This window comes from Rhamphochromis longiceps, linkage group LG20 (genome assembly GCF_057381845.1).
Source record: "Rhamphochromis longiceps isolate RC_006_pf linkage group LG20, R_longiceps_female_GT1.1, whole genome shotgun sequence".
NCBI classification, from domain to species: Eukaryota; Metazoa; Chordata; class Actinopteri; order Cichliformes; family Cichlidae; genus Rhamphochromis; species Rhamphochromis longiceps.
This window is the reverse complement of record NC_140576.1, coordinates 32,473,712-32,499,564: the sequence shown is the minus strand read 5'-3', so window position 1 is coordinate 32,499,564 and position 25,853 is coordinate 32,473,712. Positions and strand designations below refer to the sequence as shown.

The window sequence follows — 25,853 nt, the reverse complement described above, 5'->3', positions numbered from 1 at the left end:
TACTTAATAACACCTGAAACTAACAACTGAGACCATAAACTTATCAGGAAAGTGTTTGCAGAAGTTGCAGATCAGGGGAGGTGAATTCCATTTTCCCACTGACTCACATACAAATGAACTTATTGCAACCAGAGGCATTGTCCCCCTGGTGGCCATTAGAATGCATTTTAAGACATTTTCACTTTTCAGACCTACAGCAATGATCACCATTCACATAGTCAAATTAACTTTGCTTTTTAATAATCTACCTCAGCTGTTTCCGCCCAGATCTTGTGAAGGGAACTTGAAGAAAAAGGCATCTAAGAAGGACATCAGTTTCACCAGAGCAAATCAAACAAACTTTATGTTAGATGAAAATCACAAGTAAGAACCAAACAGCGTTTTGCAGCCCGTTTTTCTGTTTTTTGATTTGTGTGTGTGTGTGTGTGTGTGTGTCTCTCCTCGGTGCCAGCCCATTTCTCCTGTGGAGCCAGTGCAGCTGACTTCACTCAGCAATCAGCACAGTGTTTGAAAGCTGTAGAGAAGAGCTAGCCAGCCCCAGTGGGCCTGTTTCAGTAGTGCAGTGAATGTCTCCAGCTAGACAAGCAATATGCCTTTCACTGAGTGATCCTTTTTTCCAGCATTTAGCATTTGGTGTTGCCTTTCTTTTGTTCATATTTTATATGACACACATACACTATATGCAAAGAAGTATTATGCCTCTTGATCTTTGAATTCAACTGTTTTTTGGTCCCATAACTGCTGTTGCATAAAATCAGTCACCTACTCATGTATTCTGCCTTTACAAACATTTGTGAGCGAATGGGTCGTTCTAAAGAGCTTACTGACACTTTTATTGTTATTCTCTTCATCTGGTAGCCCTTTCCAGGAACATAACACTTGGGTAGAACTCCAAGTACCACGTCTGGACACTGGTCATCTAATATTATCCTGACTGTCAAGGTGGTGGTGGAAGCATCATTTTATGAGGGTACTGCTCAGCAACAGGGAGAGGGAGACTTGCCAGATCTCAGCAGCCAAATACAGAGGTTACTACATAAAACCTGCTTAAAATCTACTTTAAAGTATTGCTGTAAGCAGCAGTGAAGGTTAGGTGTGGTCTCCCTGAACTAGAAATAACAGACTAACTACTGATAATCCAATGGATTTAGTTGAGGGTTGAATCTGATTGAGAAATTAAGGGATGGTGCACACTCCCAGGAAAGCAACTGGACACTTCATAAAATATACCTTAGATTGTCAACCATAATTTTAACAATAAACATCATGCTGAGTCCAATAAAACATTAAACTTGGGAATAAGAACATAAACTCATCAGTAAAGCGTTTACTGAGGGTACAGACTGAGCGAGCCGAACCCTGCTTACCCATTCACCTACATGTAACTGGACTTCCTTTGTGATCAAAGGTGTCGCTTCCCTGGTGGTCATTAGATAAAAAGTGCATGTTAAGAAGAGAGTGCTTTGGAACAATTAGAGCAGCCACATACTGAATCCACTGAATATAATCTCCCTCAAAGCATCTTTTACACATTTCTTTAAACTGCAGCAAAGACCAGGCCTATATCATAGGCCACAAACACCTTAAATAATGAGATTTGTTCATACTTGGTTAAAAAGGCTTAAAAAGTGGGGAACAAACTGCGGGATGGGCCTGACTTCACTTTAACTCATAGTGCATTGCATTGTTCACATGAAAATTTCCACAAATAGCCAAGTAACGAATGGAAAAAGAGAGCTTAGACATTTAGTGCCTCCTCTCTCACCTCCTCATAGCTGACCAATCACTGAAAGAGGCTGGTTATAAAGAAATATTCAATCAGTGGCTTTAGAAACACATAGACATTTTTTTAACAGTGTAGAGGTTTCAGAAGTAATCCAATGTGCAGTTTGAACACTACATAAATCCAGCTAATGTCATTTTATAAAGTTCTTACACTCCAGAAAGACTTCAGAGCTTTCAGTTGTCTGGATTAAAATCTGATAAACATATCCTTTAGTTGTTTTAAAGAAGCTGTACTAAGAGGGATTTGCGTAAAGCCATCACCCAATGAGTCATTGACTAAGGTAGAGGAATCTCATAATTAAGGCCTCATTAAAGCTACACAGCCCAACTATGTTGGTTTACAGGGCAGACAGGAACCTCAGAGATTCACAATGGGGCCTTTCATAATACCTCACTTAGGGGAAAAGAGAAAAAGCAGTTGCTCTTAGCATTTGGGCAGATGTAATTGCAATCACTCAGCTTGTCTGATGCTGATAATGGGGCGATGGGAAATTCCTGTCAGAGTCGTGGCGCAGGCTGGTTTCGCAACCACTTTGGCAGGCTCCGTGTTCCACTGCGGGGCAGCGAATGCGTTACGGCATGCTCGCATAGCTGTCATTAAACACATTTTGGAAAAAAAAAAAAACATAAGACAATCAAAACTCACAAGTGTGTGCCACTCTCCTGCTTCTTGAGCAATGAAAAGGCAAATATTATATCGTCTGTCATCCCTGCACAGTTAAACCTGTTGACAGACTACAGCTTATGAAAAAATGGAAAGTGAGTATGCTGCAGCAATCCCACTCACCTAATACACTCAATAAATCCTGGCTGTGTTATTTTCAGCGTCTTTATTCCTCTTGACTGGTAGAAAATTAAATTGTGGGGGAATAAGAACAAATATTACGTGGTACCTAAAAATGTTGGTCAGCTCATTTCTAAATAAAAATGTAATGTTTGTTTTCCAAATTTTGGGTGTGCTTCTTCAGCAAGCAGCTTATTCCTGTCTGAAATGTGTGCTACAGTAGGTGGCTGGAATAGCACATGGGTGCGACGTTCTTGTGGTCGGTCCTTGGGTACAGTATGTGACAGTTGGCATGTCAGCAATGCTTCTTTGAGAAGCCTCTGTTGTAAGATGTTCATGCAGTGATGCTAACAACCTCATTTCACTGGCTGGACGTGCATTTGTGGCTCGTGAGACCACCCAAGAAACAATATGCTCGTATCAAAGCTTTTTAATAAGCACGGCAAGAGTAGCAATAAAGACCTGATTTATCAGGATGTTGTGAGGGACAGCAGCTATCTAGTTTCAATTAAACTGGACACTCGAGGAAAACAAAACACGTGAAAAGTAGCCTGGACAAAACAGCCATTATATTTAGCTCTCAGGGGGGCATTAACCTGAATGTTGTGTAGTGTCTTTGGCAGTTTTAGCAGGTAGGTAAATGCAGCCGTTTACTTGGCAGGCTGCCATATTGCTTGCAGAGGTATTTGAAATATTTCGAGTATTTTACAATTCAAATAAAGGCACAGAGGCATGAAAAGCTTTGTTGTATTGCAGAGAAATAAAATACAAATTCTGATAATGAATTTCTGAAATGAAGATATTGATAATTTTCCTCACATCTTAAGCAATCAATGACCATAATCTTGTAAGGAGATGTTTAAATTATGTGCAGACACCACGTGGCAACATTTTAAAGAGTTTTATTTCAATTTACAGAATATTTTAATTAAAAAATAGTAAAGTTATCTTTTAATTCTGTGGTATAGATTATGGCATTAACTGTGGATCTCAAACATAAATATCAAATTTCAATGCTTCCCAAACTTACTAATATATCAGTTATGATAAATTACAAACATGTATTTGTCAAGAAAAACATAAAATACAATAAAAATATTTAAGGTTTGTAAAAGATAAAACATAGGGGACTGTATAAAAAAAATCTTAGTTCATCCAAACATTGTTCTACGTAATCTTTAAAAAGCTGTAAAAACACAATATTTTACAGGGAAACTGGAGTATATTAATTTCCTTATACACCAACTGACCTATAAATGTATTGCATTGACCATTCCAGGTGTAAACATGAAGCAGAAGAATGGCTGCTTGAGAGTGAGATAAAAAATGGCAAAAAGAGTGAGCCTTTGACTGACAATGGTGGTACTAAGGTGCTCGTGACATGACATTAAAAACTAATAATTTATTGGCATTTGTCGCAAACAATATGGACACATATCCAGGTGGTGGAAAAGGAGTATCCACACAAGGTGGATGAGATCACAAACTTTTAACTTCTTCCCTCTCAGATAAGTTGAAGATAAAAATGCTCAGCAGTATTTGCAAAACTCTTCTTTCTATAGTCTAAAAGGCTAGGTGTCAACCACAGACTGTATATGAAATATGGATGTAGTCAGGCACTGGTTTCGAAAGACTCATTTTGACAGTCAAGTTTTTACCATCACCAATAGAAACTGACTATGCTGCACATGAATCTGTTGTTCTTAAGCAACTGGCATTGTTGTGTACTGGTCACCACACAGAGCGTTGCAGACCATTGTCTACATGTTTTAGCTATTTGCTGTCACCAGAGGGCAGCTTGTGTTGTTGTTGTTGGACCTTCCGCCAACCACAGAGAAGACCAAAGTTACAACATACAAAGTGTTGAAGTGAAACTGTTACAAATGTTACAAACAATAAAAAGTGTCCACTGCAGCCAATGTTTGATCTTTAGTGGGGGGGGGTTGCTATTCCTACTCTTTCTTCACTCCCTTTCCTTTTTTCAGCCAATCAGCATTCTGCTTATCTGTTACATGCTGATGGCTTTTCTCAAGGACTCCAGTCAAGCATACACAAAATCCTTCACTCAGTGTATCAATATACCTGCACAAATGGACATGAACTAGGAATTGGTAGTATGAATTCCCGTTTCAGCAAATAAGAATACGCTGCATAATCCTCCTTACTTTTTCAACAAACAAAAAAAAGTTGCCCCCCTGCTGGCCATCGATAGAATGCAGTTTAAGGTACGTTGTAGTACCGGTACTTTCATTTCTTAAACATCCATTTTTTATATACAGTCCATGGTATTAAATTGGTGACGTTTAGCCACGGGGATGTTAGCATTTGATAACTGGCACTAAAATGATGCCATAAACAAAACTGTGGGACAAGTCAAATTACCATCTGAAAAGATCAGGAATCACAGATGAAATTAGCTTACATTTTATTCTGGAGCAAACAGTTAATTTCATTGCATTATTGTTCAAATATTTAACTCAAAAATGATAAATGTAAGCATCACGTATTGGCTGTAGAGGAAAAGTCAGAGGATCAGCAAAATTTGTGGGATTGTGGGATTGTGGGTCTGTGGGACTCTATACAACTAATCCATCCTCTCACCGTTGAATATTTCAGTCTTAACTGATGCTAAAATGGCTAAAAATGCAGCAACAGTTATGATACAATACCACATGAGGCCTGTCTACTGAGCATATTTTAACTGTCCAGTGTACTCAAGGAGTCTATGTACCATATAATATAATAAAACTGGATTTTAATCCAACAAAATTATAGTTCATGAGTGTTTAGACAATAGATAGAAAAGACAAAAACATGAATGTCAATATACATTAAATGCACAAATTTACTATTTTGTGTTCCCTAGCTCTTTCAACCACTACAGAGAACATTAAAAAAATCTTGGTTTACTGCAAAGGTCTTCAACAACCATGAAAAATATACTGTAACAAACATATTCTCCATTTTATTTTCAGGTTATTCTATCTGTGAAGCAACATGCGTCCAAGTTCCTGGGGGGGAGGTGGAAGTGCACTGTGAGAAACAAACTCAGTCCATGAGTGCTTCACACTGTCCTTTCACTGACTTTCATCTGACAAGCAGTCAAGTCAATGTCAGCCTTACATCCTTCCTTCAAGCCTCCCCTGTGGTTTGGTCCTGTGTGGCGGTGCTCATAAGCAGTCCATTGAAAGAAAATAAAAAAATAAAAGGCAGCAGTGGACAGCTTGGAGGATGCCCTGCTCGTGTTTGAGGCTATACACCAAGCAGCATGCCCATGAAATCTGAACCGTTCTGTATTGTAATGGAAGCACCGGCTGCGTTATCCACAAATATGGAGGTGTACTGCCCAGCCTGCAGAGCAGAAACAAATAAAAATAAATGTAGAAAGAGTGTAGAAGAGTACTTTATGTCTTACTCTTGTGTGTCCCTGAGATCACCTGCAGCTCCAGCAGTCCCTGCACGCTGACAGTGAATATCTTGCTGTTACTTTCCAAGCCAACGATCATCTCCAGTGAACTGCAATCAGATTAAAAAATAACATTTCTGAGTAATTTTCAAACATGTCAAAGCTGCATTCTTTAAAACCCCATGAACTTCATCCAAGTGTAAAAGGCCTTATATTAAAAAGATAGTTAGTCATTGGCCAAATATGCATGCTCACTTTACTGCCAAGTTTTAGATGAGAGGAATTATTCCTTTGACATAGTTTAACGGTAAACAGGGAAACTATGTGTTGATTGTTTATGCCTATTACACATTGGCTTGCGGGGTCTATTGGTAAAATGTCAGGAAAATCAACTGCTCCAAACTAAAAAAAAACCAAAAAAAAAAAACCTTGGAAAACAATCAAAATGTATTCTCCATACAAATCCTGGATCTGTATTTTTGAGCCATTTGATTCCACTGATCACATAATACTCTTTAATAGTATTCAAAATGCTGCCATGTGCCACACGTTCCATGGCAAACCAGTAGCTGATGCAAACTGAGAACTTCACCATCAAAGTAAAAGTTGTGTCAATATTGCAAAGAGTGAAACTTTTACTTTGAAGGGGAACAGTCCTTGTTTCTGGACTGCAGGCACTCTTCATAGTTTCACGACCTCTTGGCGAGTAAATGGCAATTATTTGCAGATAAGTCGGCATCTTCATGCAAAACACTGGTGACCATAGCAACCTGCTAGGAAACAAAGCAACCGCAAACAGGTTTTTGGTGCCACACCATGTACCTCTTTGTGACCATTTTTCCCCAGGGGTTGCCACCAACCTCCAGCATCTTCTCGCCAACTGGTTGGGAAATATGTATTTTTCATTCGTGAATTGCGCATGCCATATGGCTGCTGTCCAGCCTTTAGGCCTGTATTATTCAAGTCTTAGCTAGCTTCTTGTGGCAGCTTCAGAATCCATGATACAGTTGTTTGAATAATCTCAATCTTCTTGTTTGACTCTCAGAAAGAAAAGAGCATAAAGACGAGTTTGACCCAAAGGTCAAACTTTTCCTTGAGCAACTGAGCACTCTCAGAGGCTGCACAGATGGCTGTAACATAGCTGCAGCCTTTAACCACACAGTAAGAGCACTGGCTCCTGTTTAGTGGAAAATGATAAATTTTTATGGCAAATTAATCATATTGGCCTTCCCTCCAACTGCCATCACAATGAGCCTCATTTCACATTCTCTGCATTTTCATGAGTGGGAGGGCGAGACTGGCTGGGGCTTTGGCTCAAAAAAGCAAAAGCCAAGCACTCTTTTGGGTTAAGTAACCCATCATAATAATATTATTTATGCATTCCCCTCATTGTACCACACTGAAAGGGAGGCTGTGGAGCTCTGCACAGTCCAGGGGAGACTTCAGGGAACAATTCATTTCAACAGCTTTCACTGACTTTATGTAAATAGAAATTTTGAAATACTGGAAAGAATTTGGATTTGGTATGGTTTTGTAAAAACATAAAATAAAATAAATGCCCTTCAGGCCCACCCTATCTGATGCTTCGTTATTTGCCTCGCACATCCCAAACTAGAGCAGTTCTCTGCTGTGCTGTTGTATGTAACAGGCTGCCTGCAGTGTCAAAGGTGAGTCTATAAAGATTAGTTAGGCGACAAGGACAAGGCCTCTAAATGAGAGGACATTTCCTTTTAGAGACCTGCTCTGTTTTTATACAGGAAATGCCAAACTGGTTCCACACAAAGTGTAACAGACAACCCCTTTTACAGCTCGTAACTTCTGGTGAAAGTTAAGGAAGCATTAAACACCACTAAAATATGACTGTGAGAGGAGAAAAGCCAAACGTAAATTGACAAAACAAGAATCTCAAGAATGCAAAGGATGACTGTAGTAATATTGAAACCTACTCAAGATTGATTTTATTTGTGATTGGTGGCGATATTATTCACTAACGTGCCAAAACTACATTGTTTCAAAGATTAGGTGCATAATTGAGGGGATTTGGGGGTGAGTCTGTAGGAGACTGAGCTTCAGGATATTTAACAACCTTACAGGATACATACGTGTATCTGTGGCAGAGGGATTCGATGCAGATCAACACCCGAATATTGTCCCTGGCCTTAAGCTGGCTCTTGCTCCTCTTCACCTCATTGTGATCTGTAAAATGGTCAGTGATCAATTAAGATAGGACAGCAAGAGTTACAAAAGTAGCTAAAACATCAAAAAGAGTCTATAAGGTTAGAACAGGCTAAAATACAAGACAAAGACGAAACAGCATAGGTCAATAAGGCTAAAACTACACTAGAAACAAGAAAAAACTCTTAACATTTCAAGATTGAAGTGCAAAGGTTATGAAAAAAAGGAAACTTTACAAGAAAAAAATTGTAAATTTGTGGGGATGTGATTTTTGCTTCTGAACGTGTTACTTTAATCTTTTCCTTTGACATTTTACCCCCATTTCTTTTTCTTTTAACAGATGCAATATGTCATTTCAATAAAAAAAAGGATCATTGCATAAAAGATTACCAAGATTTAAGTTATCCTTTATATGTAGGAGTCTTAAAGGTATAAATCTTAAACTGAATTTCGATAGCCTTCAGTGTTAGTGATAGACTGACATGCACCCCGCCTTTCAACCTATGACAGCTGGGAAAGGCTCCCGTGCTCTGCAACCCTAAGTTGGATAAATGGTTAAGAAAATGGGCCTCACAGTATGTATATCTATATACTATAATCACCTTCTTAATTATAAACAGGCAATTAAATGACTGGATTTCCACACGTAACGGTTCAAATCAACTTTTATAAATGAACTTTTTAGGGATTTATAGTTGCAATGATACATCAGTTTAGTCTAGTGTTACGGTTTCAGCCACACTATTTACTGTAGCTCAAACATTTCCCACTACTCCTAATTTAGACATTAAACAAACGGTGGATTAATGGTGAAGTGGTGACGCATTTATTACAAGCTAACACCAATTCTTAAAAACCCATCTATAATACAAAGCCAAGGATCATTTTTTTCATGTCCGACAATGGGCCAGATTTCAAACATTCAAGGATCAGAAGATGATAAGATGACAATGAAGTGGTCAGACGAATGAGACGCTACTTTTTATTTGCACTGGACGAAAAATCATATCGCAGCTTCTTATGGCACGAGAAGTGGTTCGTCAAACAAACAGAGCTTGTTTGGGTGTTCTGTAAACAGTTGCTTCTCTGCTAAGCTGCTCAGAGAGTCTCTGCTTCAGCGAGGTTTCAATAATGTGTGTATGTATGAACTTGATTAGAATCAAGGCTTCTTTTCTTATCACAAAACTGTGATAAGTTTAACTGTTTTAACAAAGCCAACAAAAGCATGAAGAGGAGAATGGAAGCATGCCCTCACTCCTTAGTGGAGGTCTAATCATCTGGGTGGTCTATTAGTGAGCAGGGGCTTTAAGGCTTTGCTATATTACAGTAATAAGCTTTATAGGAAAGTTACTGTGATTTACCAATATGGACATTAGCAGAAAACTGGTAGATCCCTGTGATGGGAGCTGTGAACCTCCCAGTCGACTGGTCCATTCCCGACCCTCTGAGGAAAGCTCCTTTAGCAGGCGGCTGGAAGCACAGGAAAAAAAAGATTGATAGTGGATATGTTTTATGGCAACAGTATACAGGACCACAAAATAAAGGCCCAGCTACAGAGCACTAAGTACGGTATGTCTTCTGTGTGTGCTTCCAGGGCACTTTAGCAGAAACAATCCTACAGCCACTGCCCTTTCTCATCACTGTGGCACAGTTATGACAGAACTGCTTCCATGGCTCATTTATGCACAAGGTGTTGCATGGATTATGGCATTAATGAGACAAGGCTGTTCCATTTTTCACATGGAGGTTTACTGATGTGAAGGAGCATAAGCTATTTTCGCCTGTTCCCTTATCCATATTGGGTCGCCACGATGGGTAGCAACACATGTTAGATTTGGCAGATTTTTTTCTTTACTCTTCCTGATGCAACCCCAAAGAAATTTGTGCGTCCTCCCCAGGTCAAACCAGGGATTTTTCACTCGTTACACAAACATGCAGCTACTAAACCTAAATGCTGATGTAGCATGGGAACACTGAGGACCAGGCAGGAGGAGAATAGCAAATCAAAGTGATAAATAGGAGATTGCTGGTAGGAGTGGGGACTGCTCCCGGCCATCTTGATAGACTGTGAACTGTGTTCCCCATATGGGCTGGATTGATCCATCCACTTTTTTGGCAGGAATTTAAAACATGCCTAACTGGCAGTGACTATTGGTTATTTTACCCGCCCTTTATATACCACTGTTTAGTAATTATTAATATTTACATTCTAATGCAACAGTTCCATATTTTATTTTTGGATTACTGCATAATTCCCAGTTCAAAATAATTTATCTTACACTGGACCTTAGTGCAGCAGCCCCCCAGTTCATTGTTTGAAACAAGCTTTTGTAGCACTTTCAATTCAATTCAATTTTACTTATATAGCGCCAAATCACGACAACAGTCACCTCAAAGTTCTTTATATTTTACGGTAGACCCTACAATAATACATAGAGAGAAAAACCCAACCATCATATGAACTTCTATGAGCAAGCACTTTGGTGACAGTGGGAAGGAAAAACTCCCTTTTAACAGGAAGAAACATCCAACAGCACCAGGCTCAGGGAGGGGCGGCCATGTGCCACAATCGGTTGGAGAGAGAAAAGGAAGACAGGACACTTCTACTTTAAGACCACCGTCCCTTTAAACCAAAGTTCTTCTGATTGACTGCTGCTCATAAACAGGTTTGATCGGCGGCTGTTTGTGGCTTCTATAGATTTTTTTGTTTTGTTTTATGTGTGTACAAATATTTGCATTAAAAAATGTTAGAAATTTTTAAAAGAGCACACATTGTGTCAAAATTCACAAAATGTGTTATCCCTGAGCACATGCAGCACATGAGTTAAAGTATATCACATTTAACACATGGAGTCTAAACCATGAATCTCTAATAAATAGGGCCCCTGGACTCAGACCTTATTTTTATCCTTTGTCTCATTGTGTGCCTCTATAGTTCTGACTCTGCAAAAATATTAAAACTTTCCAAAGCCATAGTAACACGTCTTCACTAACATAGCTCTGTGTTTGCATGTTTAATAGTGTGCAGAGCCCAATGCACCCTCCTCCAGCCTTGTCAGCTAGTCCTAACTGGGCATAGTTCTTCCACTACAGCATGCTGTTTCAAACAGTGTCTATTTCTGTCCTCTCCCCACTTTATTCCAAGTCTGAGACAGAGTGCCTTTTGTAAGCTGCCCAGAGAGTGATGTGTAGAATAGAAAAAGCTGATATTTTTGACCAAAGAGGCAGTCTGAGTCTTGGAGTGGCACTGCATGCTTTGCCAGTGCCAGTTACCAGTGAGGGGATGATCCCCTCATAATTCTCCCACATGCAAAGTAAGCAGTGATTAGCAAACACTTACTCTTTCAGGGTTACGACAGAGAAACAAAATGTGAAACCCTGCAGAGGATGGTTAGCCAAAACTTTAGTTTTTCAGCCGCAAGCAGGGAACAAAGCTGGACCGATTCATAAACATTTACTCGGCTTCAAACAAACTTACTGTCTGAAAGTTCTGGAGCTCCACCAGAGTCTTCTTGTCGACCACTACGGGTCCCTTGAGCTTGCAGTGGAAAGCTTCTTCTATTCTGCGGTACGAGGTCATCCCCTCCAGGGTGAGGATGGTTGTAGGTAGCTGGCTGGGGCTGATTTGTCTGTCCAAGGCTGCTGTTCGCCTCTCTGTAGCCTCTGACAGAACATGCCCAGCACACAGTGACTCAATTGGATTTTTTTAACTATTCTCTCAGGATTATATTGTAATTTTAAAAAAGGTGTATAACTGTAAGATGAAGAAAAGAACAACCTTGTATCCAATAAAGGAGAATAAATGAATTGGGACAAAAAATCAACAGGCTTCTACCTTTAATCATCTCTTTGAACTCCTGCAGGAGAACTTCCTGAGTTACTTGAGCCCCAGGAGAGCCAGGAGGACCCTGGGGACCTGGAGGACCTGGAGGACCGGGTGGGCCTGGCTAATGGAAGACAGAGACACAAAAAATAATCATGTATCCAACTTAGCATAAAAAGTTTGTACATAAAATGGCTTAAAGTGAACATTTTTGAATAACTGTGGGACAAATAGCCTATCTTCTGGTTTTACCAGTGGTCGTTTGCGTTTGCGACATTTTCCAGGAAAGTTTCCAACGGGTCGTTTCACAAAGTCCATCCATGATCCCAGTGGATCCACCCTCTGGTGATCAGAACCCTGCACCAGAACAGAAGTCTGTATAAATTATTAGCGCAACATGAGTGTCGACTCATAACGTCATGATTGCAATCCACGCACGCCCTCCGTCAAGATTTCAAGTCAGACAAACCTTTAAAAAGTTTATTCAATTTATATAATAATCATATATTTTATAGTAATTTTGGTCAAACAGGGAAATGTCTTTCTTTCTGTCTCTCTTGCTCAGTCAACTGCAACGCTTCTCAACTGCCCATCAGTCACCATCGTCCTCCGAAAGCTTTACCTTGTGCTTATTTTTTCATTCCAGATAATTCACTCGTGTGCCACGTCACTTGTTATTTTGCCCAACAGGCTGGAATGAATGTAAACAAACTTTGTTAAGAGTAGTTGGTTTTTTTTTCTTTTCAGCACATGAAAATTTCCATGAGCACCCTGGTGAAAAATGAGTCTGCCTGTCTATGTGTAATGTCGATTCTGTGGACCGCAAGCCTCAATTACTGTAGTTTATAACAACATGTCAAAGTGGCCAACACTTTCCCCCTCACTAAAAGACAAACCAGTATTTTTTTATTAATACTGCTCATTAGATCTAATGATGGAAAATTTAATAAGTAAGATGGCATGAATATAGTATATAAACAAAGGGTTGTGTGTTTTCCAATCAGGGTGTATGTTCTCAGATAACTAATTAGTAAGAAACTGCTGTTTAGGTGAGTGAGATCTCACGGGGGGAAGTCCTCTGGATGAAACGTTTTTATACGTAGTGCTACAACTTGCTTGTTTTCATTTTGCTATAAAATGTGAGGCTGAATGACTTCCAATCACAGCAAGCTCACAAACTTACCCTAACCCTTCCCCAAATGTCAAGAGTCTTCAGCTGAGATGGAAGAGGAGATAAAGACGAGCCATGAAGGTGAGCTGTCTGAAATGGAATTTGTTTAGGTTTGGCAGCGGGACACGGATCACTTATCTGCTAAACCAACATGCCCCTTTCTTCACCGTTAAAGACTTGCATCTTGTTCCACCGCAACAGAGTAAATCCTTGTGTGTCTTTTTGTTAGGCTGGAATAAAAAACTGTTTCATGTTTGGGGATTTGCAGCACACACACACACACCGCTTTTCACTCTCTGATTTTCTCTTTTCTCTGACATCAGGCAAAATAAACCACTTAACAGGCGCTGCATGTCAAACTGATCTTTGTTTTTGTTGCGATTTTGAGGCTTGGAAGACAGATAAAAGGGATTGATTTGGGCAAGAATACCTTTACACTACTCACTCAGTACGGTTTCCAAAAAACTGGAGGCCAAGTTATTTTATGATATTCGTTAACATAACAATACTATAAGCTTTTAAGCAAATGTTTAACAAAGTGTGCTTTTTTTGCTAAAATATAGATGACGAGATTGATACTACTTTTATTTCCATCTCCTAAATATGAAGCAAACACCACTGGCTTGTTAGTTTCTTTTAGCACGAAGACTGAAAACAGAGGGAAACAGTTAATCCAACACTTCACAAGTAAGAAAATCCAGCAGCTCTCAAGCTCACTGATTCAATGCCAGCTCATAAATAAATAAATAAATAAATACATTTTTATTTATATAGCACCTTTCAAGACAGAATCACAAAGTGCTGCACATAAGATTACAAGTCATGAAAAGATTTAAAAAGAGAAAATAAAACAGGCAAAAAATTAACCAAAAGCAGTTTTAAAAAGGTGAGTTTTGAGTTGTTTTTTAAAAACAGCTACTGAGTCCACAGTTCTTAATGTTTGGGGGAGAGAGTTCCACAGTCTCGGGGCCACAGTGGCAAAAGCTCTGTCACCCTTAGTCCTCCTCTTAGTATTTTTTAAAGCAAGTAAGCCCTGATCAGATGACCTCAAAGACCTGCTAGGGACATAGGGCTGTAGCAGATCAAAGATGTAGGCTGGTGCCAATCTGTGCACAGCTCTGTAGGTCAAGACCAGGATCTTAAAATTGACTCTAAATTTAACAGGAAGCCAGTGTAACTGAGATAACAATGGTGTCACATGTGAGTACTTGGAGGATTTTGTCAAAAGCCTAGCTGCAGCGTTTTGCACAACCTGCAGACGATCCAGAGAACCTTTGCTTAGACACATAAACAGCGAATTGCAATAATCCAAGCGTGACGAAATAAATGCATGTATAGCAATCTCCAGTTCAGAGCAAGATAAAATCGGGCTTAGCTTAGCCACATTTCTTAAATGATAAAAACAAGCCCGAACCAGAGATTTCACATGCCCATCCAATGTGAGACTCGAGTCAAAGGTGACACCTAAATTCCTGATAGAGGATTTAACATAGAGTGAGAGAGGACCGAGAGCTTTCACTATCTGCGATAGAAACCTATCAGGGGCGCATACGAGGACTTCAGTTTTCCCCTCGTTGAGTTGGAGGAAATTTGCAGCCATCCAACGTTTGATTAAATCTAAGCAATCATTCAGACGCTGAAGCTTAGATAAATCCTTGGGCATAAAAGAACAACTGAATATCATCAGCATAACAGTGATAAGAAATGTCCTCAAAAGAGCCTATTATATGCTGGAGGGGGAGAAGATATATTAAAAACAATAAAGGCCCCAAAACTGACCCTTGAGGGACACCATAAGTGAGGGAGGTAGAGGATGACCTAAAATCGGAGACTGCCACAGAAAAGGATTGGTGATGGAGATAAGAGGAGAACCACTCTAATGCAGTTCCAGATACACCAACCCAATTTTTCAGCCTTTCAATGAGGATGTGATGGTCCAACGTGAGTAGAACAGAGCATTTTCCTGCATCATTATTCATCAAGACCTATGAACCTATGAACGTGTCACATTATTTTCAATGTGCATGGTTCAGGCAGTTTTAGTATCTGAGCCCAGTATTGGAACCAATCAGCTAGTCTCAAATATTTTGGGGCTCTGAATGAATAGAGATGTAAAAACAAATGAAAACCTAAATTGTTTACAGACAATAGGCAACGGCCTTCCGTGCTCTGTATCCAGATTTTACCTTTACTCAACTACAGGCTGCTCAAATGTGACTGGTGGCTATTACTCGAACCTAATACAGACTAACAAACATGCTCATATTTGGATGTCTGTTTATAGAGATTATTCTGCACCTAAACAAATGGTTTTATTCCTAGACTGAAAAGTGAAAACAAACCTTACGTTGACCTTAGAGGGATAAAAAAGAATCCAAAAATAGGACGCAAGTCTCGGTTCAATTCTGCTTCATCTATATAAAATATGAAGCAAATCACAAACAATCCTCCCAAGGAACTTTATATTGTCAGGTGAAGATCCTACTATAATGGAGAGACGCGCAAGAGAGAAAGACAGCATGCCCCTGGCAACAGTGGGAAGGAAAAACTCCCTTTTAACAGGAAGCAACCTCTAGCAAGAACACACTCAGGTTGGAGGGGGCAGCCGTCAGTCGCACTGACAGTGACAGATTTATGCCATCATCTCCTAACATCCATCCAGTCCCCACGGTATTTTCTTTTAATTTAACAAAAAGCAAACAAACAAAAAACATGATTTCTATAAATTATTTCATCGCTGCCCTCCAGTAGACTGGTAACCAGTCTAGGGTGTACCCCACTTGTCACCTTATGACAGCTGGAGAGGCTCCGGTGCTTAAAAAAACAAATATAACTGAGCTTAACAGGTCCTGGACTTTCTGATAGAGCCAGATTATATCTTTCCAGTCTATATACTATGCTATGTTAGCCACCTGCTGGCTGTAAGTTTGATTTATAAATCTGTCAAACTCTCAACAACAAAACAATATTAATGTAACATACCAGCTCTGTGAGCTTGAATAAATACTATAAATCAACATGCTGATGCTGGAACTGTAGACAACTCAGTACAATCTGAAACAGACCCACAATGAGATGATGAGGCGGACCGGCAGGCTCTCAACTGAGAAAAAGTAAACACTTAACATTTGTTCTTGGTCAGTGTCAAAGATATAAAACTGTTAATTTGGCCCACACATGTGCCCGGTAATTACACCTCTTATCATTGCCAGGAAATCAGCCATGCTCTGAGCTTGGCATCCTCTTTAATACACACCATTGCAATTAAACCATTAAACCCTTGCCCTGAAGGATTTTCTGTGCTCAAAGAAGAAAGGCTTTGACCACGGTAATTATAACCTTCATTTCTAAGCTAAAATATAACTGCAAATCACTGTATAAATAATTTAATCATCAACTTTAGAAACTTTTTTCTATAAAATATACTGTGCTCTCTTTGTGTCTGTTTCTACTGTCAGTAAAGTGCATCACTTGCCAAAAATTGTCTGATTCATTGCATGCAGCTGGGTGTATGTCTCAACCGAGAACTTCAAAGACTCCACACATGCAGACATGAAAACCATATTGCTGTATGACAAAGAAGAACCTGTCGAAAGGCCTTCAATCCCTCACTCGCTGCTATGCTGTAAAGTAAACTATAGATTCCTTTGCATAGCTCAGTATCAGCACGTATAGGTGACGAACAAACAGGGAGGGGATCCAGGTATACGTCGTAGAGTTGATGAAGAACACCGGGGCTCTGGCTTTGATCACCGCTGATGTGTGAGTGCCTCAAAGTGGCCTCGTCTCTCAGCGGGTATGAGCACACGCCTTTCCAACGCAGACCATGAGAATGTGTCAGGTATTCTGTCTGAAGGTGGGAAACGTTAAATCTTTTAGACAGTGTTTACCCTGGTCGATGATGGGGCTCTAAATCACGTCTCATTACTCAGACTCTCATCTTAAGAATGTAAAGTCTAATATCTATGGATGGATGTTAATTTAATCCATTAAATTATGATTTTAATTGTTTCTGGCAGAGAAAATATCAAATCCATCTCAGCGATTTTAAAGTTCACAAACGACTTATGACTATATCTTATTTGTTATGCAAAAAAATAATACAATTCACTCTTCTGAGTTTTTTGCACAGATTAAACAAGTTACCTTGTTTCCCCCTGCTACTATCTCTGGAGCTTAATTTCAACTTGTAGTTGTACAAGCATGAATGCATGGTCATTTGGGGATTTTAATTTGAGCAGTTCTTGGCCAGCACGGTGATGCAGTCGTTAGCAGTGTTCGCTCTGTTGCCTCACAGCAAGAAGGTCCTGACTTCAACTCCAGTATCTGTCCAGGGCCTCAACCTGATGTTCTCCCTGCAGGTTTGGGTTCGGTTAATCTGTGATTCTAAAGGTGTAAATGTGAGTGCAAATCGTTGTATGTCTCTCTGGCCAGCGTAAGATTGTACCCTCCCTTTCGCTCGATGGCAGCTGGGATAGGCTACAGCCCCTCTGCGACTCTGATAAGTATAAGTGGAAGAGGCTGGATGGGGCTCCTCTTCTTCTAGAGTGGAATGATTATAGAGCATTCATCTTTAATGACTTTTAAATAGAGGAATTGTTGCACAATTTTGACTTTGTGGTGTTCCCTAATCTAATATTCATACACTCACTTAGTGGTAATGAAGGTTCTATAAAGTCTTTTAATACGACAAGGCAAGGCCTATAACCTTTTTCATTATTGACCATGATTGACTACAACTGGTACTTTTTCTTCACCGGCATAAAAAAGATGTGTTTGACAGCACTCGTTGGACTGACCAATAGTTTATTTTTTCGCAGTGTAGGAACAAAAACCACTTGACTATGTTTAGTCTAATTTCTCTAAACAGACATCTGAATGTGCAGAAAAACAAACTGGTACTAAAAGCTGTTCTGTTTTGTTTGTTCTTAGAATAATAGGAAAGTCTAAGCAACTTCAAATCCTAGGTGAGTACAAGTTATTCTAATGTGCCACCACTTTGCCAAGGACTGGAAGAAAACCCAAACTGTCACCCTCAGATAAGAGGAAATTGGTCAGGATATTCAGGAACAATCCAGGAACCACCAAGGCCTCAAGCCTGCCATGAATTGGAAAACACCGGAACACCAGCGTCATGATCAACAGTGAAGCCAGTTTTTTATCATCGTGGAATGAGAAGATGCCGACTAAATAAGCAGGCCCTGCTCCAAAATGAACACCTTCAGGTTTGACCTGAAATTTGGTCACCCACACAGAAACTGACCGATTTGGCCACAATCACAAGAGGTTTGATGGGAGGAGTTAAGGGGAAGTTTTTAAACCTAAGAATACTACAGCAGCAGGCACTTAGGGTGGAGGTAGTGTCATGCTATGGTTCTGTTTTGCTGCCTGTGGTACTGGTACATTGCACAAAAGTAACAATACAAAAGTTTACATCTTATAAGTAAAATGCTTGCATTCAATATTTTGCCTAAAAAGAGAACTTTTAGTTCATTTGTTTATAGGTTATTTATTTATCGAAATTTGGTAGCTATAGTTTGGCTTAGCATAAAACTGGGAAACAGAGAAACAGCTAACATTGCTGTGTCTTAAGATACAAAAGTTTATCTGCAAGCAACTCTAAAGCTCATTCATTAATGCATAATTTGATCTTGTATTATAAAACAAGACAAAATCAAAAGCCTGGCTAGCTGTGCTTCCTGTCTGTGGTCATCAGCTTGAGCTAAGCGACCCAGCTCTAAATGGCAGAGAGAAAGAAATCCTGTAATTTATTTTATTTATTTCATAATATTGTTAAGTAAAGCTTGTCAGTGTTTTAGGATTAAGAATAAAAATACATGTTTTCAGTGTGTGTGTTACCATTATGTAAGTGTTAAAGCTGATGCATTAGTTATTTATAGAGAAATGAGAAAGAGGCAACTTTTCTGATTTCATCAAAAAGTAAGTGTTCATTTTGCATGAGAGCAATTTTTAAAATATCTTTATTCTTTTCTATTCCTTTTTCAAATTGGTAGTTTTTACTGCTTCATGTTCAAAATCTTTAACAGAGTGAAGTAAAAAGCACAATAGTTGCTTCTTAAACCGAATAAAGTTGAGTACGAAGCAAACAAACTTCAAATACTGAAGTGAAAGTGCTTAAATATTGTGCAGTACTTATTATTTGAGCAAATACACCAAATCATTTTCCACTGCTTGTGCCTGGCATCCATGTCTTACCATAAGAGTGAAGATAGATGGTTTTATTAACCAGCAGCATGGTGAGTTTAGAGCTTTTGGATCAATTAGTGGATCAGTTGTGATGATTGTTGATCATTCGCAGAAGCCTATAAGATTTTATTATCCACAGAAGACCGACCTGGGCCTGCACAAATAAATCTTTTCGTACGACGCTTTAAATGTGTTTGTCATGTAGTTTGGGGAAAATTAAGTAGAATTTATTTGAAGCAATAAAATGGGAAATATTTCCCTGGGGCAGCGTGCCACCAAAAACACAAACACAACTGTTAAAACATGTCTCTGGGGCTGCAACCAGATACTGAAACTCTACTCTTCTGCAGGCAGCTCCTGAATTCTTCCGTGTGCGTACAAAAAAACTTATCTTATTTTCACTTCTGCCTTATCTGTTTTTCTACCTGCTCGTACACACTCGACAACATGAAACATTTTGCTGATGATAAAAGTGTTCCGCATGCAGGTTTAAGGTTGGACAGGATGATTAAGAGTCATCTCTAATCCCTTGTTTTTACATCCCTGCACTGCTCCCTGTGCAGTCATCCATGCATGGGTGGAAGGGCCTTACGCTGGGCCAACACCGCCCCAGAAGGCAGGGATCCCCAGGCTGTGTGGGACGAGGGGATCCTGCTAACCTGCGTGCATCTCAGTTGTCATGCATCCGCCCACGTGTTCCCCACCGCTGCGCTTCACAGACACAGATTGATTCGAAGATTTATCACTGAAGAGGTAAATACAGTTAAGCATGCAATGTTGACTCGGCTCTCTGCACACTGTGTTATTACTCAATTGGCAAACACAGTGTGCAAAACATAATTACTCTATCACACAGGGGCATATTTGGAAGTGTAAATTAAATGTAGTTATTATTTAATGATAAGGTCAAACATTCTTCTCATAATATGTCCTGAGCTTTTTTCTAACTGCCTCTTTGTTGTCCCAACAAAGTTGCACTTCTAGCATACGAGAGAAAGTGAATAAATTTGTGTTTATGCTCAAGACAATCTCAGCTTCCTCTTCATATAAAAAGCAATCTAAGCTGAAAGACACTTTGATCGTTGTGTCACATCTGTTTTGTGTACAAATTATAGCTTTGAAATTGGAAGTGAGTGCTCATTTTCCCTGTGGTAGGTAAAATGAGCTGTTGAAAAGCATTACCTATGCTGTGCCATCACAGATCACAGTTTGCCACTTCACAGTAAAAACTCATGAGATCTTCCTCTTTTTACATGATTCCAATACTGTTCTGGACTATGTTATATAACCACATACTAGGAACGCTCCTGGTGACTAATTTACAAGTCACTTGAATGCAAGAAAAGAGTCCAAATTTAGCAAAACTGAATCTGTCCAAGGAGCAATCCGGCAATGTTCTGCCCTTTATCCAGTTTTCGGTCGTTGGGGCAGCAGTCTAGGTAGACAAGCCCAGACCTCCCTCTCCCCAGCCACTTCTCCCAGCTCATCCGAGGGAACATCAAGACATTCCCAAGCCCGCTGAGAGATATAATCCCTCCAGTGTGTCCTCGGTTTCTAGCTAGCATTAACACAAGCTAACATTGACCCGGGTAGTCATTATATTCAAGGTACAATAAAAAATAAGTAGAGTGGTTGCTCCTCCACATCGAAAAGAGCCAATTGAGGGTGTTTGGACATCTGACTAGGATGCCCCCTGGAAATTTGAGGCAGACTCAGGACCCGCTTGGGAATGTCTCGGTGTCCCCCTGAATGAGCTGGAGAAGGTGGCTGGGGTGAGGGAAGTTTGAGCTTCTCTGCTGAGAGTGCTGTCCCCACAAATCAAACCCAGATAGGTTAAATAAGCATAACCTTTTTGACTGTCTGACAGGCTGAAACTAGAGTTTACTGTGGACTCTTCACACCAACGGTGGGAGGTGTGTGCTCTCACAGTGGCCTTGTTTCCTGAGGGACTCAGTTTTGTCTCAATGTGTGGGTTGATCCAAAAGGTCCCACACGCCGCTGTATTAATCATCACTACAGATGAGAGAGAGGAAACAAAAACCCTCACCTCAGGCTAAACCCAGCCATTACTCAACACGCCAGGCGTGATGTTTGACTTGACTCCCTCCATTACAGTCATCACAGATCCTTCACTGCGCTCGGCAATGACAGATTCCTCTCATCTTTAGAGCAGGGTGCACAATAAGCCTTGTACTTTTAACGCACTGTACTAAACCTCTGAGACGTGACGGCTCGCAGAGATCACGGTTGTTTGAAATGTTCATCATCTCATTAAAAAAATTCCTCTCACAGCGTAGCTCCACACCTCACTGTTGTGATCACTTTCAAATGGAAAATCTCCAGAGGAATGCAGGGTTTGACTGCCCACTGCCAGCAGCCCACACACAGGATTGGTCAGATAGAAAACGAATGCCATCATAAGAACTGTTTCCACTGGGCACAAGGGGGAAAAAATGTAAATTTGGAGTGTAAATGTTTGGCTTGTTTGAGAATACAAATTGCTTGCCAAGACAGCTCCAATGGACGTGCTGTTTTCTCTGAGCCCTAACAGATGTGTAATAGGATAAACTAACAAACTACCCAAGACAAGCAAGTTTACCACTTTTCATGATGTGTGGCATGCTTTTTTTTTTTTTCTCTATACCCGCCAAAAGAAACCCAGAAAGAGTGGCACTGACAAATGCAACCTTCAATGCAACCTCTTCCACAGATGTCACGCTTAAATCTCAGGTTCTATCAGAGGTGACAGTGTTTGGCAAAGACACTGTCGGGCATAACACTGCGTCTTAAGAGTGATTATGCCATTACCCTGTGATTGTGGGAGATGAGATGAAAAGAATGTTAGAGAGGGAGGCAAAGGGGGATAATCCTCACAGAGGTGTTCCCTTTCAGGGCCCTTTCTATGGGGCTTTGTGAGGGGCTTACACGGCATGCTGCCCCAGTTTTCAGGGCCACACCGCCCCTATCGGATGTCCCAGACACAGCGGAGTCGGGGTAGGCCTGTGAATGACAGCGTCAATGGGCTGGGAAAAACATCACCACAGGTACTATAATACCTCTCCAGCTAACTTTCCCAGGAGTCACATCACTGCCTACAAGGCAATCCAAGAGCAGCAGTGTTTGTGAGGACACCCTGCTCCCTGTGGGACGAGGCAGACCAGCGAGATCCCGATGGGGTGCAATCTTCAGCAAGATTCAGGGCTGACACAAGGTCATCCTTCATAGCTGTTGTTTTTACTGGGCGAACCAAGTCAAATAAACAGCGCCAGGCCACAACCACCTACAAAGTGTTCTTAGAGACACAAAGAAGACCTCACTGTGTGGTTTCTAGAAGAGGGGGGAAAGGAGTGGAGGTTACCGCGAGACTGGCTGGTATATAGGGCAGTGAGAGTTACATGAGAATGCCAACATAATGGGTGGGCTGAAAGCAAAACAAATAGCCTGTTGGAAAGTTTCACAAATATGCAACACCAGCAATAAACCAATAAATAACAGAGTCAAGGGCCGACTGTTGCTCCTGAAAATGGAAGTGTACCGCAGCAATGTTGTTATGTAAGCGGGATTCATTTCTAATAAAAACACTGTTCTTGTGTTGAGAGGTTTGTAAATACCTCATCTCGCTTTACTGCACCCTGAATTGTTCACATAAGCTGAAACACTGGAGGCAGGCACCCGCAGCGCACACTAATTGACGCATTGATCACCCTTTAGATGTCCACATTCCTGGCATGCCTTGGGAAGTCATCTATTTAGAGCTTCACACATTTTGGTCCGTCAAACTGTATGAGGCCTGACCTGGCAGGGCACACCTGCCCCGACCTTTGCCACACTTTATTTATCTATTTCTATACAGCCTGTGCTGACAGGTATATGTCACATATCTGCAAGGCAACCTTAAACTAATCTGAAGTCCTAAATATATATTAAAAAGAAATTGCATTGGAATTTAATACCTTGATGGTCCCACCAACTTCTTCACTGTTGGATAGAGTTGTGTTGTACGTCTCTGTGTGCTGTGGAGTGGGCTCCTTTGGCCTCTTCCTCTCCTTCTTGGCATCCACTCCATCTAGAAGGACACACTGGGTCCAGAACACCACAGCCACTACGGCCAGAGGCATAGCCCCACACCACATCTTCACAGTCTTTCAATCAGCACCTGAATCCCTGCAGAAACAACCCGAATCTTCTGGAAAAGGACCAGTCGTGTGGTTGGACGCAAGCTGAAGATGCCCACGAGGCTTACAAACACAAGAGACTGGAGGAATGCAGCTTCAGGGACTCCCTGTCCAAGAGACTGTCAGACTGACTGCTGCTCCCCTCTTGATGAGCTCTGAGCCAGCCCAGCGTTTGCAGGGGCACTGCTAAGTCTAGCCAGACTTCCAGGAGGCTTACTCAACTATGAAATGTGTCAAGCAGAATGGTCCAAGGGAATGACAGATCTGTGGAGATCTGACAGCAAATAAACCCATTAGTGAGATTTTTCACGCTTTCTGCTCTGTTGGGGGGGTGGAGGTGCTGAAGGGGGTTGGGTTGGGGTGTTGTGGAGGGCACAGGGGGTCAAAAGAAGAGGCTGAGAGGAGGGGCGTCCAAAGCTGAGGGTGGGCTGTAGGGACTTAGAGATGGATGGCAATATTCTCTTTTCCCTCGCTCTCCCCCGCTGCTTCTTAAACTCAACAATAGAGTCCAGGCTCCAGCAGACTGGTGTGGTAGCTGGAAAAAGCTGCAATATCCACAGAAGTTGGGCTCAGATCAAAAGATGCAGATCAGCATTCAGATCAATCTGCGTGCATCCATGGGGATGCCAAAGAGAAGACAGTTGAAGTCCTGTATTGATCTTAGCCGGCCTTATTTTCTCCTTAAAGTGGTCACTCAGGTGCTGCCTACTGACTGTCCCAACAAGTCCATGTGCAGAGATTTGGTGCCCGGTGGGTCTCTTTTTTTCTTGCTCCACTGCACTCCCTACCTCTCTGGTCCCAGCTGCTCCTTTGCTTTCTGACTGAGCTTACAGGAGGGCTCACAGTGGAGTTTTATCATCACCCATTCTCCCTCCCCCTGTCCTTCTCTCTCTCTCTCTCTCTCTCTCTCTCTCTCTCTCTCTCTCTCTCTCTCCACGTCTCTTTTGACTCTCTCTATTGGCAGCCTCAGCTGATTCAGCTCTGTTTTATCTCACTTCTGAAGAGCTTCTTGGCAGACAAGTTATGGGATGTGTACAAAGTTGTCTATGCCTCAATACAGGCCTGATTTACCAAAGCTCCAAGCTAGAAGTAAAAACTAATTCATGCACCTTTTTGTGACCTTAAGACATTATCTTGTGTAATCTGTTGTTTGAAAGTATGCCAGGGACAGAAATCTAGACTGCAGTACATACCTGTTTGTTTTACTCAGTGTTGGTGTTCAATTCTTTGAATACTCCCAGAGGAAAGGAGTAGAAATTGCATGTTTCACTAAATAATCATGGCTGATGTGAATAAATTACTGGTCTGGGTATTTCTACAATCATTCATCAAAAAGGAATTCAACCCTGCCAGATTGTTTCTAATAAATAACATGTTAGCTCATGAGTGCATACCACATACTTTTTTTTTTTTTAACTTAAAATTTTAGACTGCCGTTTCATTTGTTTGCCAATTTTACATTTTAAAGCAGTGCCATCTAGAGGTAGCGGCGTGAAATACAAACATTTACCAGTGACATCTCACTTCCTGCCTTTTGTGCGAAGACGTAGCAGGAAGTTGCAGCCAAGAAGCACCAAGCTCAACAGCAGACGACAAAATCAGTCCAGGAAATACGTGATCTTAAATTCAAAATAAAAGGAAAAAGTCTTACGCTCAACATAAAATAAAAATAAATAAATAAATAACGTTTGGCAGTTTGGAGCAAATAGTAAAACATGTGTAAGGTTTTATGGTTTATGGTTTTTATGGTTCTTGTGTGTTTTGCGCTTTTTATAGCTTTAATTTTACCACACACACACACACACACGCACACACACATAGATCTTAAGGTGACATTAGGTTCTTCAATTTTTCATATTTTCCATTTTTGGCTTAGTAAATTCAAGATGCCTAACTTGAAGCTTTGAGATATTAATTTCAATTTTCAGCTTAGCTCCCTGGCATTTACTTTTTGTTTACAATATTGACAGTAATTTCATTTAACTAACCTTTATGCTTTACTTTTTTTTAAAAATTAATTATCTTTACTCTAAATATCTATTAAATTTTAATATTTTCTGTTTTAGACCACTAAAATAGACCACTGATTACTTATATCTAGCACTATTTCCACTTTTAAGATAAACCTTTATTAGTATTTTAATGTTACTTTTAGCATTACTGTCAGTTATTTTGTAATTTTTTTTGTACAACTGTTTATCTGTTGTTGTTCTAGTCATTTAATTATACTCAAAAGCTAAAAATGTTACATTTTAGTATGTGTTTAGTTGTTTTTAAAATTGTATCTATTGCATGGGCTATGTATCAGTTTCTTTTAGTTTTTTTAA

General features: G+C 40.4%; 1 protein-coding gene across 1 annotated transcript; it reads right to left on the bottom strand.

Annotated features, from left to right (window-relative positions):
* Nucleotides 1-3,456: 3,456 nt before the first annotated feature.
* c1qtnf12 (C1q and TNF related 12) lies at nucleotides 3,457-24,367 on the bottom strand. Its single transcript, XM_085394115.1, has 8 exons — nucleotides 23,305-24,367; nucleotides 12,226-12,330; nucleotides 11,986-12,097; nucleotides 11,629-11,813; nucleotides 9,512-9,620; nucleotides 8,078-8,171; nucleotides 6,007-6,085; nucleotides 3,457-5,920 (listed from the first exon to the last, which is right to left on the bottom strand). The coding sequence occupies exons 1-8, from the start codon at nucleotides 23,482-23,484 to the stop codon at nucleotides 5,822-5,824; spliced, it is 963 nt and encodes a 320-aa protein (XP_085250241.1). The 5' UTR covers nucleotides 23,485-24,367; the 3' UTR covers nucleotides 3,457-5,821.
* Between the last annotated feature and the right edge of the window lie 1,486 nt (nucleotides 24,368-25,853).

What these genes read in the sequence shown, in the direction of transcription:
- c1qtnf12 (XM_085394115.1), bottom strand. Translation starts at nt 23,484, where the DNA reads ATGTGGTGTGGGGCTATGCCTCTGGCCGTAGTGGCTGTGGTGTTCTGG. An exon ending in AAGTTGGTGGGACCATCAAG is followed by an intron (nt 12,331 to 23,304) that starts GTATTAAATTCC and finishes GTTCTGGTGCAG; the next exon opens with GGTTCTGATCACCAGAGGGT. An exon ending in GTTCAAAGAGATGATTAAAG is followed by an intron (nt 11,814 to 11,985) that starts GTAGAAGCCTGT and finishes ATGTTCTGTCAG; the next exon opens with AGGCTACAGAGAGGCGAACA.